Source organism: Rhea americana, unplaced genomic scaffold, assembly GCF_003343005.1.
Source record: "Rhea americana isolate MKP2758 unplaced genomic scaffold, rheAme1 scaffold_199, whole genome shotgun sequence".
Taxonomy (NCBI): Eukaryota; Metazoa; Chordata; class Aves; order Rheiformes; family Rheidae; genus Rhea; species Rhea americana.
In genome coordinates, this window is record NW_028186138.1 from 1,457,201 (window position 1) to 1,471,336 (window position 14,136).

Here is a 14,136-nt window from a genome sequence, read left to right on the forward strand (position 1 = left end):
TCCCCTTTACAAAGCCATGCTGACAACTCTCAGACACCTTCTTGTCCTTCATGTGTTTGTAAATGGTTTCCAGGATTATTTGCTCWGTCACCTTCCCGGTGATAAAGGTGAGGCAGACCAGCCTGTAGTTCCCAGGATCCTCTTTCTTGCCCTTCTTGAAGCCAAGGCTTACATTTGCTGTCTTCCAGTCCTTAAGAACTTCCCCCAATCACCACAACCTTCCAAAGATAATTCAGAGCGACCTGATAATATCATCAGCCACCTTTCTCAGCACTTGCAGGTGCATCCCATCATGTGCCAGGACTTGTGTATGTTTGGTTCATTTAGATGTTCCATAACCTGCTCCTCCTGCCTCTGAGGGCATCTCTTCCTTGCTCTGGTCTTCCCACTGGTCTACAGCACTTGGTATTACTGAAGGCAAGCCTTACCTGTAAAGACCAAGGCAAAGAAGGCATTGAGCACCTCATCCTTCTCCTTGTCCTTCGTGACCTAGTCCCCAATCCTATTCAGCAGTGGGCCAGCATTTTCCTTAGTCTTCCTTCTGCTGCTTGCGTACCTGTAGAAACCTTTCTTGTTGCCTTTTGGTTTACCTAAACCCATCCCTATATGCTCAGACAGTGTCTCTATATTCCTTTCAGTTCACTTGTCCCTGCTTCCTTTTCATGTTTGACTTTTGTCAGGACCTTCTTGCTTGCTTTCCTGCTTGTCAGGATTGACCATGCTTGAGTTTGGAAGACATGATCCTTGAAAACCAACCAGATCTCTTGGATCCTTCTTCTGTCCTGGATATTCTCCTTTGAGATTCTTCCAAGTAGATCCCTGAAGAGGCCAAAGTCTGCTGACTTGAAAACCAAGGTTGTGATCTTTTTTTTAGCTTTTTTATCCTCCTCTCAGGATCCTGAGTTCCACCATCTCCTAGTCATTGCAGCCAAGGTTGCCTCCAACTTTCACATTCCCAACAAGTTCTTCTTTGTAAGTATAAGGTACAGCACAGCATCTCCCTTCATTTGTTCATCTATCACACGTGTCAGAAAACTGTCATCAATATACTCCAGAAACCTCCTGKATTACTTGTGCCCTGCCATGTCGTCCTTCCAGCAGATATCAGTGTGACTAAAGTCCCTCATAAGGACCAGGGCCTGTGAAAATGAGGCTTCTTACAGTTGTCTGAAAATCTTTCTTTTATTATGGCCAGSGATTTTATTCATTGTGAGATTGAAGTTATAGATATTTGCAACAAAGGCCTTCTAGTATTGTGCTTGAGTATCCTGCAGTTACAGAACAGGACTAGGAAATGAATCTCAGCTATCCCTAGTACCGTACATATGGTGCTGTGTATGATGCACATTAGTCTTTGCACTCAAGTAAAATGCCACRTATCACTTTATCAATGGGAGGAATTTTACTGGCAAAGCTACTGTTTTTCATTAGGAAAACTGGTAAAAATGGACATCGTTATCCTTCAGTAAAGGGAATATTTTGTTGCTGATTCAATTTATAGTGCTTCAAGACCAATGTCTAGATGAAGAGAACCACCAGTGCACCTAGAGTGATATTATCATACTGGAACAACTAGGAATTCCCTCATACAGACAATCTCTTGGGCTGTGGSATAATAAGGAATCAAAATTGGCAGCCAGGAGCTGTGGGAGTGACAGATCCAAGTAGCAAATGTCGCCTTTCAGTGTAAAGCCACATCATGTGAGATGTYCCAGTACAAGCCTCTGTGTTGTTGCTGACAAGGAGATGATGATTTAGACTATACTGCATTTCTAGAATGTAATTTATCAGATAATTTACATCTCTACTATTAAGTATATCTAGGGAAGAACCTTTTAGAAAGGCAACTACCAGCCAGCGTGGGTGAGTAAAGAGTATTCACCATCTAAGTTACTTTCCTGTGACATTTGCAATTTAGACATGGTGCTCCTCTTCTAAGACTACAGAACGTTTTGCATTTCTCTTGCCTTCACGTAGTGCAATAAACAAGAAGGAACCTTGTTATGTATGTACATGTAAATATGAATGGTTTATGTAAATTGCATGTATGTATATATGAATATGTAAAGTATCTTTAGAGCATGAGCCTCTTTGGACTACTTCCTGACTCGTGTTATTGCATTATAACCCCTGCTTGGGACTGTACTGAAAGGCAAAAGCTAGGCTTTAGTAATGTTATATTAATTTTTCCATATTCCCTCAGGAGAAACAACAGTGACTTTTTCATAGATGGAATCAGAACTAGGATGGCTATTTCTATTGACTAGATGTATTGATTTACGTGCAAGTATAATTCTGTTGTTTACGCAGGCATTTCCCTGTGGGATTGTTTAATGGAGAAAATCTCCATATACATATGACAAGCTGAGTTTCTCTGAACTTTTATGTAATTAGATTAAGAACTTTTGTTTGCCTCATTATATTTATTCTCAAACATAACGTAATGGCGAAGTTTTTTAAAATTACAGAATAAAATTAAACGCTTCCAGAGCACTCCAGACCATCAGGCTCAAGCATTTAAAGAGAAATATGTAACATTTCATATGTTCAGGTACCCACGCTATAATACAATTCTTATCCTTTCTTGCAGTGATGGGTAAGACAGAGGCTGCATTACCTCTCATAAGTAGTAGACAGAGGTCTGTAGAGGAGTCATAGAAGAAATTCCTCATTTCTGTGGGCTCAAGTCCTGCTCCTTGGTGGGGTTTGTTCAGTAGCATGAGGAAAACTGATGGTGAGTTTGGATGTGATCACTAGCAATTACACAAAACGGGAATGGATGTACCACCATTGGATCTCCCTGTTGAGTCATCCACCCCTTGTCAGTGTGTACGGTAGCAGATTTCTTGGAGGCGTTTTTGTAAACACAATGAGCAAAACCTTCTTTACTAGTAGCTGCATGATTAAATAGTCTCTCTGTTACTATTTGGGTAGGTAGTCCTCTCTATRTGACATTGTATCATATTGCATCTGTTCAAAGGATGCTAGAGGAAAAATACAACGAGTGCTCTCTGTGTATCTCTTGTAAAGGCCAGAGTCAGCTGCCATCCRTGTGTCTGTGGAAATGCAAGGATCACTTCCCCTTCACATTTCTTCGGGAAAAATTGCTTCATAACAATAGGAGAAGAGAGAATTAGGGTTCCAGACCTGCTTTCTGGAATATATCTGCACTTTGCATTAGACTCTGAGCAGCTGATAAACAGTCAAAACCCTTTTTGAGGGAGCTTAGTAGAATTAAAATGGTTTTCTTCCTAATACCAGACTGCAGTGGAGGTCAGGCAGGCGCCAGTCTTCCCTTTTCCCCAAGCCAGGCGCTGCTGTGCATGGGGGAAGTCAGCTGCCAGCTGCGCAGGCAAATTGCAGGCCAATTCCAGGCCCAGAACTTAGGGAGTCCATTGCTTTTTTAAAACAGTACTGGAAAACAGGCTGCCTGATGGTAATCTGAGATTCAGCTGGACAACGAGTACCCAACTCCCAATCAACGTCAATTGGATGTGGTCCATTGCTACTAAAATGACTTCATCAGCTTACACAAGAAAGATGTATAGTTCTATTAAGATGCCAAGCCTTTCTTGGAGGAGAAAACAAAAGAAGAGTGTTTAGATCTATCAAGTATAAATTGATTAATTTGGGGGGTTGATAGCTGAGTTATCCTACACTATCTGAAACATTTCAGTATTTGCCTTCAAAGGCAGTGGCAGAACTGATCAACTGCAGGCTCCCACGCTGCTGAACTTATCCAGAAACCTTGCACAATATGAATAAACTAGATGGTATTTGCTTCGTAATTCAATGGAAACTTTACTTTTCTTAAGAATAAAATGTATGATGAGTGACTATGCATACACATATACTGGCTGCTTACCTTCAGGATCAACAGGCCAATTGCCAAATTTAACCCGAAGATTTAAAAACGTTTGCCAAAGCAGGATTGTAAGATCACAGCACTATACAAGACCATAGCAGACGATGCAGAACTATTTACAATGGCAAATCTAAATAATTGTCCTCATAGCAAATATAAGTTTAGTAGATTTGATATTTATCTACACCTTCCCCGGAGGCATACAAATTTCCCAACCCCAAGTAACCAAGTAACTGATAGTTTTGTTGTATGCTCTTTCTTCATAACAGAAAATGTAAGTTCTTGATCAAAATGAAAAACTACAATAGGTAGCAAATTATCATGATTTTAAAAGAAAAAGCACATAAGCAGTGTTTTAGACTATTAAAGGCAGGAGAAAGATACAACTGAATTTCAAAGTAGCTCGTGATTTTACAATACAATTACCATATGTGAATATACACTATAGACTCATGAAAAAAAGGAAAAATTCTATTAACAAAATTTAAATAACATTATTTAAATATAAAAATTATGCAAATATAAGTTACAAAATTCTTATGAGAAATAAGTACTACTATACAAATTTCCCTAAAGAAGATAAATTCTTCTAATTGAAGCCTTTGCTAAAATCTCTGAACTCTCCAAATCAAAATAAGCTTCTTAAGCATAAGCAAATTCTCAGCCGGCATAAATCTCTCTAGCTTTAGTTTAAACTGAACTCCTAGATTGGAATAAACCGCTTGTGGCTGAAGCAAGCATTATATTCCCTTACCCCAAATATGAGGGATGTAGTTTCTTTTATCTGACCTATATTAACTGTAACATACATGCACACAGAAACAAAGCCTTTAGAAAGTAGCTATTTCAGCTATATTTGCTTTACAGTGGACCTTTCTGATATGTAACTAGTGAACAGTTGGGAAAAAAATATTTAGAGCTAAAATTTTAAGTGCCTTAAGAAAGTGGAAGCTCTAGATTATTGTATATCTATGTCTCACTGGTGATATTCTAAGAAAATTWTAAGTTAGCAAGCTTCTAGTTTCCTTGGTGATCTGCACTGGATTTACTTGCTAGTGTAAAGAGAACAGTGACAAATAGCAACTGACTGTTCAAGACTTTGTGATTTTGGAAGCACTTTCAACTCCTGGGCTGTTTTTAGACTAGTTAAATGATGAGAAAACTACTGTTAGGGAAGACAAAGCTAGACTGGCAAATYAGCAAAGACTCAGCCACATAAACTGCTAACTTGATTTCCTAAGTTTAGGTGTCTAGACGATTGTGCAGAGTGTATAGAAATTTTGCAGAATTGCTTGTATGAGCTTGTCTCCCARACAAATTTTCCTGAAAATGTCATGATTAGGAGATGTTTCTGCTTACAATGCTAATTATGACTACTTACGTCTACAGCTCTATCCAAACCTCCGAATTTGCCACGATGACTGGTCCAGTGTCCAGAGGGTTAGAGCTTAAGCTTTGGAACTCATAAACAGGTAAGAGGTTCCTCAGTGTTTGGACAGGTTTCTTCACAGCTAGAGAGTAGTTTGGATTGTTTAGATGGATATGATTGCAAATAATCTGAATTGTACCAAAATAGAATTTAAGGCCCTGCTCCAATATCCACTGAAATCTGTATCTGTCATTTCAGTCATTCATTTAGAATTGTTTTAGGTAAGGCTCTGCTAGGAGATTTGGAGTAAATGCTAAGTGTCCTTTTCTATTATGAATCTGATGTTGCTACTATGACCAAGAGGGAGAGGGAATAAAATCACTCTTTCAACTAGTTTTTGAAGCAGTTCAAAAGTAAATCCTTGTGAACTCCAGCTGGGTAGCAAAAGCTCATTTTTAATACTGTTCTCAAAGGTATGAGGGATGATAAAACTACTTGGATGATTTATTATTATAATTTTTTATTAACAGATTAGGAAACCTCAAATTGAAACCTCTTGATCTATCCATAGAGAAAAGCCTTATCAAGAGCTAACCCACTAAAATACCTATTTAGATTAAGTTGCTGTCYTACAGTCCAGTGTGTGTGTGTTACTTTTTCTCTTTTCTGTATTGTTATTTTGAATTAAAGCACATCTTTACTAAAGCCAGAGAAAACTTTTATCATCTATTCCAATGTGTCCAAGATTTCAGCAAGTTGGTCTAACCATGGATATAAACTCTATTATGCATCATTAGCCTGTATATGGCAACATACTTTTTCAYGCCAATTCATTAGAATGAGAAAAAAAATTAATAGGAATGGCATATACTCTAGGCAAATTTAGGAAAATTCCACTGACTCCTGCATACTTTATTAGAAAACTGGGTAATGACTTCTGTAGAAGTATTTATAGCTGTCTTCCTTACTCTCGTCATTATCCAAGACTACAACAGAGYTTCCCATACTTGTGTGTCACAGTAGCCTTGATTACATAGAAACATTCATGGAAATTATCTGAATTAACTACAGGTGTGACTTTGAAGTGTATTAATTAAACTCCCTTTAATCTTTTGTGGMCACTGGTTCAGAATGAAAGCACCCTTAATTTAATTTTGCATACTTTACTTTGGAAGTGAAGTAAACTAAATCAAATCAAGGTCAATTTAACTGTAAGTCTGTACATATGAGGAACAAATATAATCTAATCTAGTTTTCAAAGTCTTCTGAAGAGTAGTAGGCAAAATTTATGTAAATAATTAATTCTGTATAAGAGGTCCACATGTGGTCTTATTGTGGCCTTGTCTCATGCTACAAAATTCTTATAGGGAATTATAGGATATAATTTTATGATTTATAATCTATCTATCACACAGTTGGCTCCATTATGTTGCTTAGCTAGCATTATGTATCATCTTCCAGTTCCCTTCAAACTTTTATTTTCTCAATACATTTGCATTCTCTCTCATTTGTTTAACCAAAATTCTGTACTTCCACAAGGTACTCTTATTGTATGTACAATTATATACTTCCATAATTTAGAGATTGAACACGTTTCTTGGATTCTGGACTCAGTATTGCACTGGCTTCCTCATACTCACAGACTATTGGCTACTGAATGTTTAAAGTGGCAAGAGACTGTGCCCACCTCTTCTCCTAACAACAGTAAGAGTTGAGAACTTTAGTAGTTTCAGATAAACCTCTAGCCTGTGCCAGCAACAGAAAGTTAACTTATGGTAAATTTTGTCATCCTATGAAAGTCTTCACAAGGCTGCTGGAGTAAATACATATCTGAATGCGGAGCACTCTTACAGTGAACGGATGTCAGTGGAAACTGCAGGGGTGCTCCAGGAGGCATGGTGGCAATACACTGTAGGGCTTTTCGTAGTGGAGGCCATTGCTCCACCCATAGAACTAAGATTAGATTTTTTTGGTATCATTGCCCCGTATTATCTTTCCCATCACGTTACTTATGCGAATATCCCTTYACCGTTCCAGAATGATGTCTGTCTTCTCCTGCCAGCAGGAGAAGCAAACTCAATTGGGGAGGATCCTGCTCTGTATCTCCTGCCTCCATCTTCTCACATCAACAGAGAGAGCATTGCATTGCCGTGCTTCCCTCGGCACTTTCCAGGAGTGATGGATATTGTTGCAGGGTGCTCTGTTCAGTGTTCCCCTCCAATGCCTTTCAACTTATTTTTGAGCTTGTGACTCTTGCACATCTTCGCTTTTCCATTCCTTGTCCCCTGGAATTGTTTTTTGTTGTCCTCTATTTCTTTTCTTCTAACTCTTTACTCTTCTCAGAAGCTTGAGGGTTTGGATACAGCTGGGCTACCCCTTGGCTCTGAAAGACAGAATGACAGTGAACATGGCTTAAACAGGACTTAATTAAAACTTTTTAGCTGCTGCCTGCATGGTCTAGTGAGGGCTCATGTGCTCACTGCATCACTGAGAAACACTTGCAGAATAATTGGCCCCAGGAGAGTCATACTGGTGCCTGGAGAGTCTCCGTTCAAGACGGGTAGTTTCTTTGTTTTCTTTCCAGTGCTGAAGATTTGTTGGGCCAACATGTTCTTGCAGTATTACCCTTTGCCAATCACTTTGTTACGTCTATCTTTTCAGATTTATTTGTGAGAACTAGCCCTACAGTGGTCTGAGTAAGGAGAGCTGAGCTTGGAGGTGCTGTTTACACTCTTTAGAATCCCTGTGCTGCAGATCTGGAGCAAAATTTTGGGTGAAAATTTGCTCTCCAAAGAAAAATGAGGCCATAGCCTGGCATAGCCATAGCCTGGCATAGCCATAGTGCAGAGATGCTGTCCATCATTAGCATAGCTACCCCAGCAGTCAGCTGTGTCTGGGCAGATCAGACCTCTTTCTTTCTCCAGTATGCCTTGTTTCACTCAGATAGTGGTAGGATTGCACAACAAAAAGCAATATTTGCAGTAAAATTGCTTTGCCTGTTCTTAGTGCTGACACAACAATGATAAGACAGGCTGAGATCAGCAGTTCACTAGGCAGAGCAGGCCTGAATTGACAACCAAAGGAATCTTCCTGTGACTTAAATAAAATCTGGGAAGGTTTCTTTTAGTTATGCTCTTTACTCTTTGTATTGTAAAACTGTTCTTTGAGTAGTTGAAATGATGGTGCATGTATGACTATGCTTGCTATTCTTGTGTGAGTCTGGGTAATTCCTCTCGTGAGCATTACATTCTGTGGTTTCAATATCTTAAGAGTTAGTCTTGTAATTTTTCATTCTCAATGGCTTTTAATACTGTGATTTATGCTAAATAATTCAAAAGTAAGCATGCTAGATTTCTTGTAAATTTATTTCCAAACAATATAATACAAAATACATAGTATCTTAAATAAAAAATGATGAACTGCACCCACTCAAAATTAAGACATTTGTCTCCTGCAGACAATGAAATTTTAGCACTTTCAGTATGTTGAGTGTACTTTCTCTCCAATGTAGTATGACAATGAACAGTACTACTTCAGGTCATTATGTTTTAACTCTGTCATAACTATAAAGAAATTTTGATGAAGAAAATTTGTGAAAAAGAATAGGAATGTAAAAACAGACAAATGGCTTTTGAGGTTGAGTCAGTGATACACTACATCAGTCTAATGTCCTATTTCTATTAGCAATYTCTACAAACTGACAGCAAGAAATCCTGCAGTAGAAAATAATGGAATATACTCTCAYGAGAAAACTTTCTAACTTCTAAATGTTAATATATTCCCTTAATTCTGAGGTTTACATTTGTGCTAGCGTTTTTGGTTTCTACTTGTTACTTAATGTTCTTTTTATTGTCATAAAATTCCTATTTCTTGAATCCTGCCTCAATGACATTCTTTGGAAATTGGTTCATACGCAGTGCATAATTACACAGTTGGAAAATATTTATTACCTTTTATCAGTAATAAATGTATTGTCTTTCAATTTAATGGATGTCTCCTTGTTTATATATGGTGAGAAGAGGCAATTCTATTAGTCTATTTTTCAGTATTTTCTGTATACATGTATTTCATTTTCTCTTATTCATTTCTGCTTTAAAGAATAGTATTAATCATCTCCATAAGAGTATTTTTCCGTATCTAACAACCTTTGTCATCAGCTCTGTCTGTCTTCTATTTTTGCTATGTCATCCCTGGGGACATAAAATCCATATAATAAATTGTAATGACAGAGTATAAATTAATTTAACATGCATTTGCATACCCTAAAACTGCTTCCTCTGTGACTTCTGAGATTTCTGGAACTGACTTCCAGTTGATTCAGCTAATTGTGATTTTTTTTAAAAAAGTGGATTTTTCAGTAGTTATTTGGCTTTTCTCCCCCACACATTTTCTTTGGACAAAGGGCTACATTGACTAAGTTGTATCCCAAGTCACAAACAGCTTTCCAAAAAAACCTAAAAATGCAACCTTCTTCAAATTGCTCTACAATATCTTTTCAGTAATAAATGTGACTTATGCATGTGTATAGGAAAGTGAAATACACAGACTTCATTCAAATAATCTTGGATATTCTGATGACTTGCAGAATTCATATACTGTAGTCAGCCAGAATTCCTATAAAAATTTTGTATCATATCACACAATATGCATTCTCTGATACATATTACCTATGTTTTAGCTTAAAATATTGTTGGGGAACTGCTAGGAAGCATATAGGGGAAAAAAACAAAGAATAAAGTCTTGCCATCCCTGAACTCTATTGCTAGATGCTGAATTTGTCTCCCTTTCTACAGTTCCATGAATGTAACATCAGCGTTGCTTATTCTTACGAGCTTTGGTATGGTTGTAGCTAGATACAGTACAGCCTAAACACCTAAGACAGGTAAAATGAAAAAAGCAAATCCAGTCAGTATTTCTTTCCATTGATTATAAAGATAGACTAACTGAAATTAGACATCTAACTTTTAGGTGTTTAAAATCACAGGAGATGAATTCCTGGCTAGGACTCTGGCACTATCAGCTTCCAGAAAGCGAAAAACACTTGTTTCTACACTGGGATAGGAATCCAGGAAGGGATATGGATACTTCAGTGCCTGTGCTGTTTTCTGGCAGAGGGCCATGAAGACAGTTTTGACCATAAAATGACTAACAATAGGCCCTCCTGCAGGATGTTTCTTAACACTCGTGATACATGTGTCACATTGCTGGGAAGTGAACCTTTTCTTGGTGACAGTAATCTCCAGCAGTTTGGTTAAGCACTCTGAGTGCCAAAGTGAAGCTGAGATATGGCCAGTGGTGGCATAAGAAGGGGATTTGTGGTCTCCAATACAATATGCCTTGCTGTCCCCAACCTTGTTGCTTCTTACTTAGAGCAGCAGAGTGCACATTCCTGTTCACCTTCTCACTGTTCACACACTTTTCAGAACATGCTGCTATGGCAAGATTGGTTTGGAAAATGAGGAGTGATAAAGTCCCCCATTTAAGATGTCAGTTGTGGCACAGGTAAGTGAGCCACGTTGTGAGTAGTAACAGGGATTTCAAACGCAAATCATGAGAGCTACTGGTGCAAATACAATACTTGAAAGCAGGGTACAGGTATCTGAGACCACGGGAGCATCCAAAGGGCCTCCAGCCTGGGGTTGCTGAAGCACAGTTAGGCTACGAAGTCCAAAAAGGCTAAAAGTCATGATGCAGTTACTCAGTATGACATTGCAGGCCTTCTCCTTGCTGCTCTTTCTTACCTTTCTCATTTTATTCTGTCTCCTGAGAGTCTGCTTTATTCAGCCAAAAAGAACTCCACCCTTTTCAACACTGGGTGAGAGCCTGGATTAAAAGAACAAACGAGAAGCATTTTTTTCAGTAGCATAACATTTTGCCAGGTCATGAAGTGGCTGCTAAACCATGTTGCCTGGCTTTTCTTTCAAAATAGCTCAGTATTCCAGAAGAGTTAGAGATAAAGGCTGTATTTTCTGTTACTTCTTTTTTTTTCCAATTCTGTTTGGTGTGCTTTCCTTAAGGGAGACGCGGTTGGTGCTCCAAAGCAAAATCATCAACTTTTCCTCATAATGATATTTATAAAAATGTTCAAAACATTTTAAATACTATTCAAGGAGACTCTCACACCTCTCCACACAGGATTTCACACCCCTCCCCTCCACACAGCTTAAGGAAAGATCACTAGTACTTGCCTAAAGGAAGAAACTTTATATTCAAGTGTTTGCATTCTTTTTCATCCCAGGCCATTCCAATTTGTGGATGTCAACTTCTTAATCTGGAAAACTCCTTTGATTAGACTTATATAATTATTTTAAAAGGGAAATAATTAGTAAGCATGAAGTCTATTGAATACATTAGCAGAAAATAATACTCTTAAAATAACTAAACAGTGTCCAACCATGCCTTGGCATCTCAAAGAGCAAATAGAAAATCTAGAATGAAATCCTGAGCCTTCTGAAGTCAACTGGATCTATTTTTGGTGACATAAGTGAAGTCATGATTTCACACCAATGTCCACAAGCTTAATATTAAGAAAACTAAAAAACTAAAAAAAAAAAAAAACTAAAAAAAAAGCAGGTGGTTAATTTTAATTTTTGTGCATAGCTGCATTGGGAATGATGAGTGGATTCCTTCATGAGACCAAAACCAAACACATGCATAAGGATTTGCCAGATTTAAACATACTGATAGACCTGATGTTTCAAATGAGAGTAAGGAAAATAGTATATATACATTATATACATATATATATATATATAATGGATTCATATAATGGGGTCATACAGTGATAAAAACTTACTTAATCTTGTTAAGAGTCTAAATACAGAAGTCAAATCAGATAATTTAAAATGCCTGCTTACTGCTTACATTTACCAAAATATGAGTCAGTGTAAACTAGAAATATTCAGCTCTGCCTACTGAATATTTTTCTGTTTAAATCTGAACAGGGAGTGAGAGGTTAAAGAACTAGTTAAAAATTGACCTGTCCTTCTAGAGGAAACTCACGCTAAATCTGATCTGCCTTTAATAATTAAGAACGTGTTTTGTCTCCTACTCTCTTGCGGTTCGGTTAATATTAACGCAAGATGTGGAGAAGAATTCTGTGGTTCACTTTTCGATAGTTTTTAATCTTGTAAGAGAAGGGATTGCAAGTGAGATACAGAATGTTTTGCTTGGAGATTTATTCCCAAACTAAGAGCTCTCCCAGTCCCTCGAACGCTGCCGCACACGCCTTAGGCACACGGATGTCACTCCGCCACGCTCCCTCTCAACGCAGCGGGCCATCGCKGCGCGGCGGGCGGGAAGCCTCCGACGAGGGCCGGGGCGCGTGGCGCAGCGGGCCCTCAGGGGTCCCCGGCCCCTGGCGGCCCGGAGGGGCGGCAGCGCGCCGCAGCCCAGGGCCGCCGAGGCGGAGCAAGGCCGCCGGCACAGCCCCACGCAGCTCCCTACCACATCGGCGTGGCTCCGGCACACCTGACCCTAAGTCCCAGTTGAAAATAACGGGGGCTGGGGGGAGGTGAAGAGGCGCGTGCGGCGTGTCGGCGCCGCGCAGCAGTGCGCGGTGCTGCCGATGCCCTCGGGCGGGCGCCTGGCTCCGTGCGGCAGAAGCGCCCCGCGGAGCGGCGGCGCGGCGGGCCCGGCGCGCTGTCAGARGCCGGCGGGCGCCGCGCCGGTTGCCGCGGTGACGGGAAAGCCCGGTCCTCCCCCCCCACCCCCCTCCGCCACCCCCGTGGCCAACATGGCGGCGGCGGGGAGCGGCCGCAGGTGAGGAGGGACAGCGGGGGGCGGCGGCGCCGCCCGCCCCCGCCCCCCGGGCCGCCCTGCCGCAGTGGCGGCCGCGGGCGGGACCCTCCTCACCCAGCTGCTCTCAGCCGGAGCGGAGCTGGGGCCGGGGGGCGGGCTGCGCTCCTCCCCTCCCTGCCTGCCCGCCTGCCGCCGCGGGAGCCCGGCGGGGTGACAGCCGCGCCGCGCCGCCCGGCCGGGGGCCGCGGAGGCAGCGGAGGCAGCGCCCACTCCCGCCTCGCCCCTCTGGCCGCCGGGAAGAAGCGAGGCGAGGCCGCCGCCGCCGCGCCCGCCATGTGGAAGCTCAACAAGAGCAGCAAAGTTCTCCTGGACGACTCGCCCGAGGAGGAGGAGAGCCGCCCCCGCGGGCCGCCGCCCGCCGCCGCCTTCCCGGCCCCCCAGGTACGAGCGCGGCCCGCGGGGGCGATGGGCGGCCGCCTTAGGGCGCCGCTCTCCCGCCTGGCGACGGGAGCGGGCGGTTTTGGCCGTCCCGGGCGCGCGGGGGGCTGGGGCGGGGCGGTGCGGTGCGGTGCGGCCGGGCGGGCTGCGCCCTGCCCCGGCGCCGCGGCCCTTCCTCGGGCGCCGTGAGGGACGCGGGCTCGGCGCGGGCGCCGCCTGCGCAGATGTGCGTGTGTGCAGGGCGCCGCGGCTCCGGCACGGCTGCGCTGTCTGTCGGTGTGGGTAATGGCGCTCGGTTATCTTTAAATAGCCGCAGTCTTACTCGAGAGCCTGCGTCGCTGAGTGGTAAGTTAAACACCAGTAGTGACCTTCTCCGGGCGCTCATCGCCCAGCAAGCACGCTCTGGAGGGACCCCGCTATCAACCGAGTATCGGGGAAAACAGCTGAAGTGATGTTTGTTGACTTGCTTTCAAAAACTTGATAACAATCAGGCAGCCGTCCAGCTCGGTAGCCTGTTACGCTGGCTGGTACTGCTTTGCTGCTGAACTCATCTTCTCTTGTCACACAGCTGGTCTTAGGTGTATGCCCAGCRCTGCAAACAGCTGAGGCTTGTATTTAACATTTCCCCTGTCCTCCCTTCAACAAAAAAAAAGCACCTTGGCCCATRACTGTCGTGCCTACCTTGCTAGAAGAATGGGAATGTGTTTGAATAACCTGCTCTCTG

General features: G+C 41.9%; 1 protein-coding gene across 2 annotated transcripts in view; it reads left to right on the top strand.

The window, feature by feature from the left end:
• Positions 1-13,222: 13,222 nt before the first annotated feature.
• Positions 13,223-14,136, top strand: part of TDRP (testis development related protein) — a 28,757-nt gene continuing 27,843 nt past the window's right edge. For both annotated transcript variants that reach the window (XM_085303219.1, XM_085303220.1), the window contains exon 1: positions 13,223-13,415. In XM_085303219.1, the coding sequence (XP_085159345.1) occupies positions 13,308-13,415 (108 nt within the window). In that variant the 5' untranslated portion in view covers positions 13,223-13,307. The remainder of the gene's footprint in view (positions 13,416-14,136) is intronic.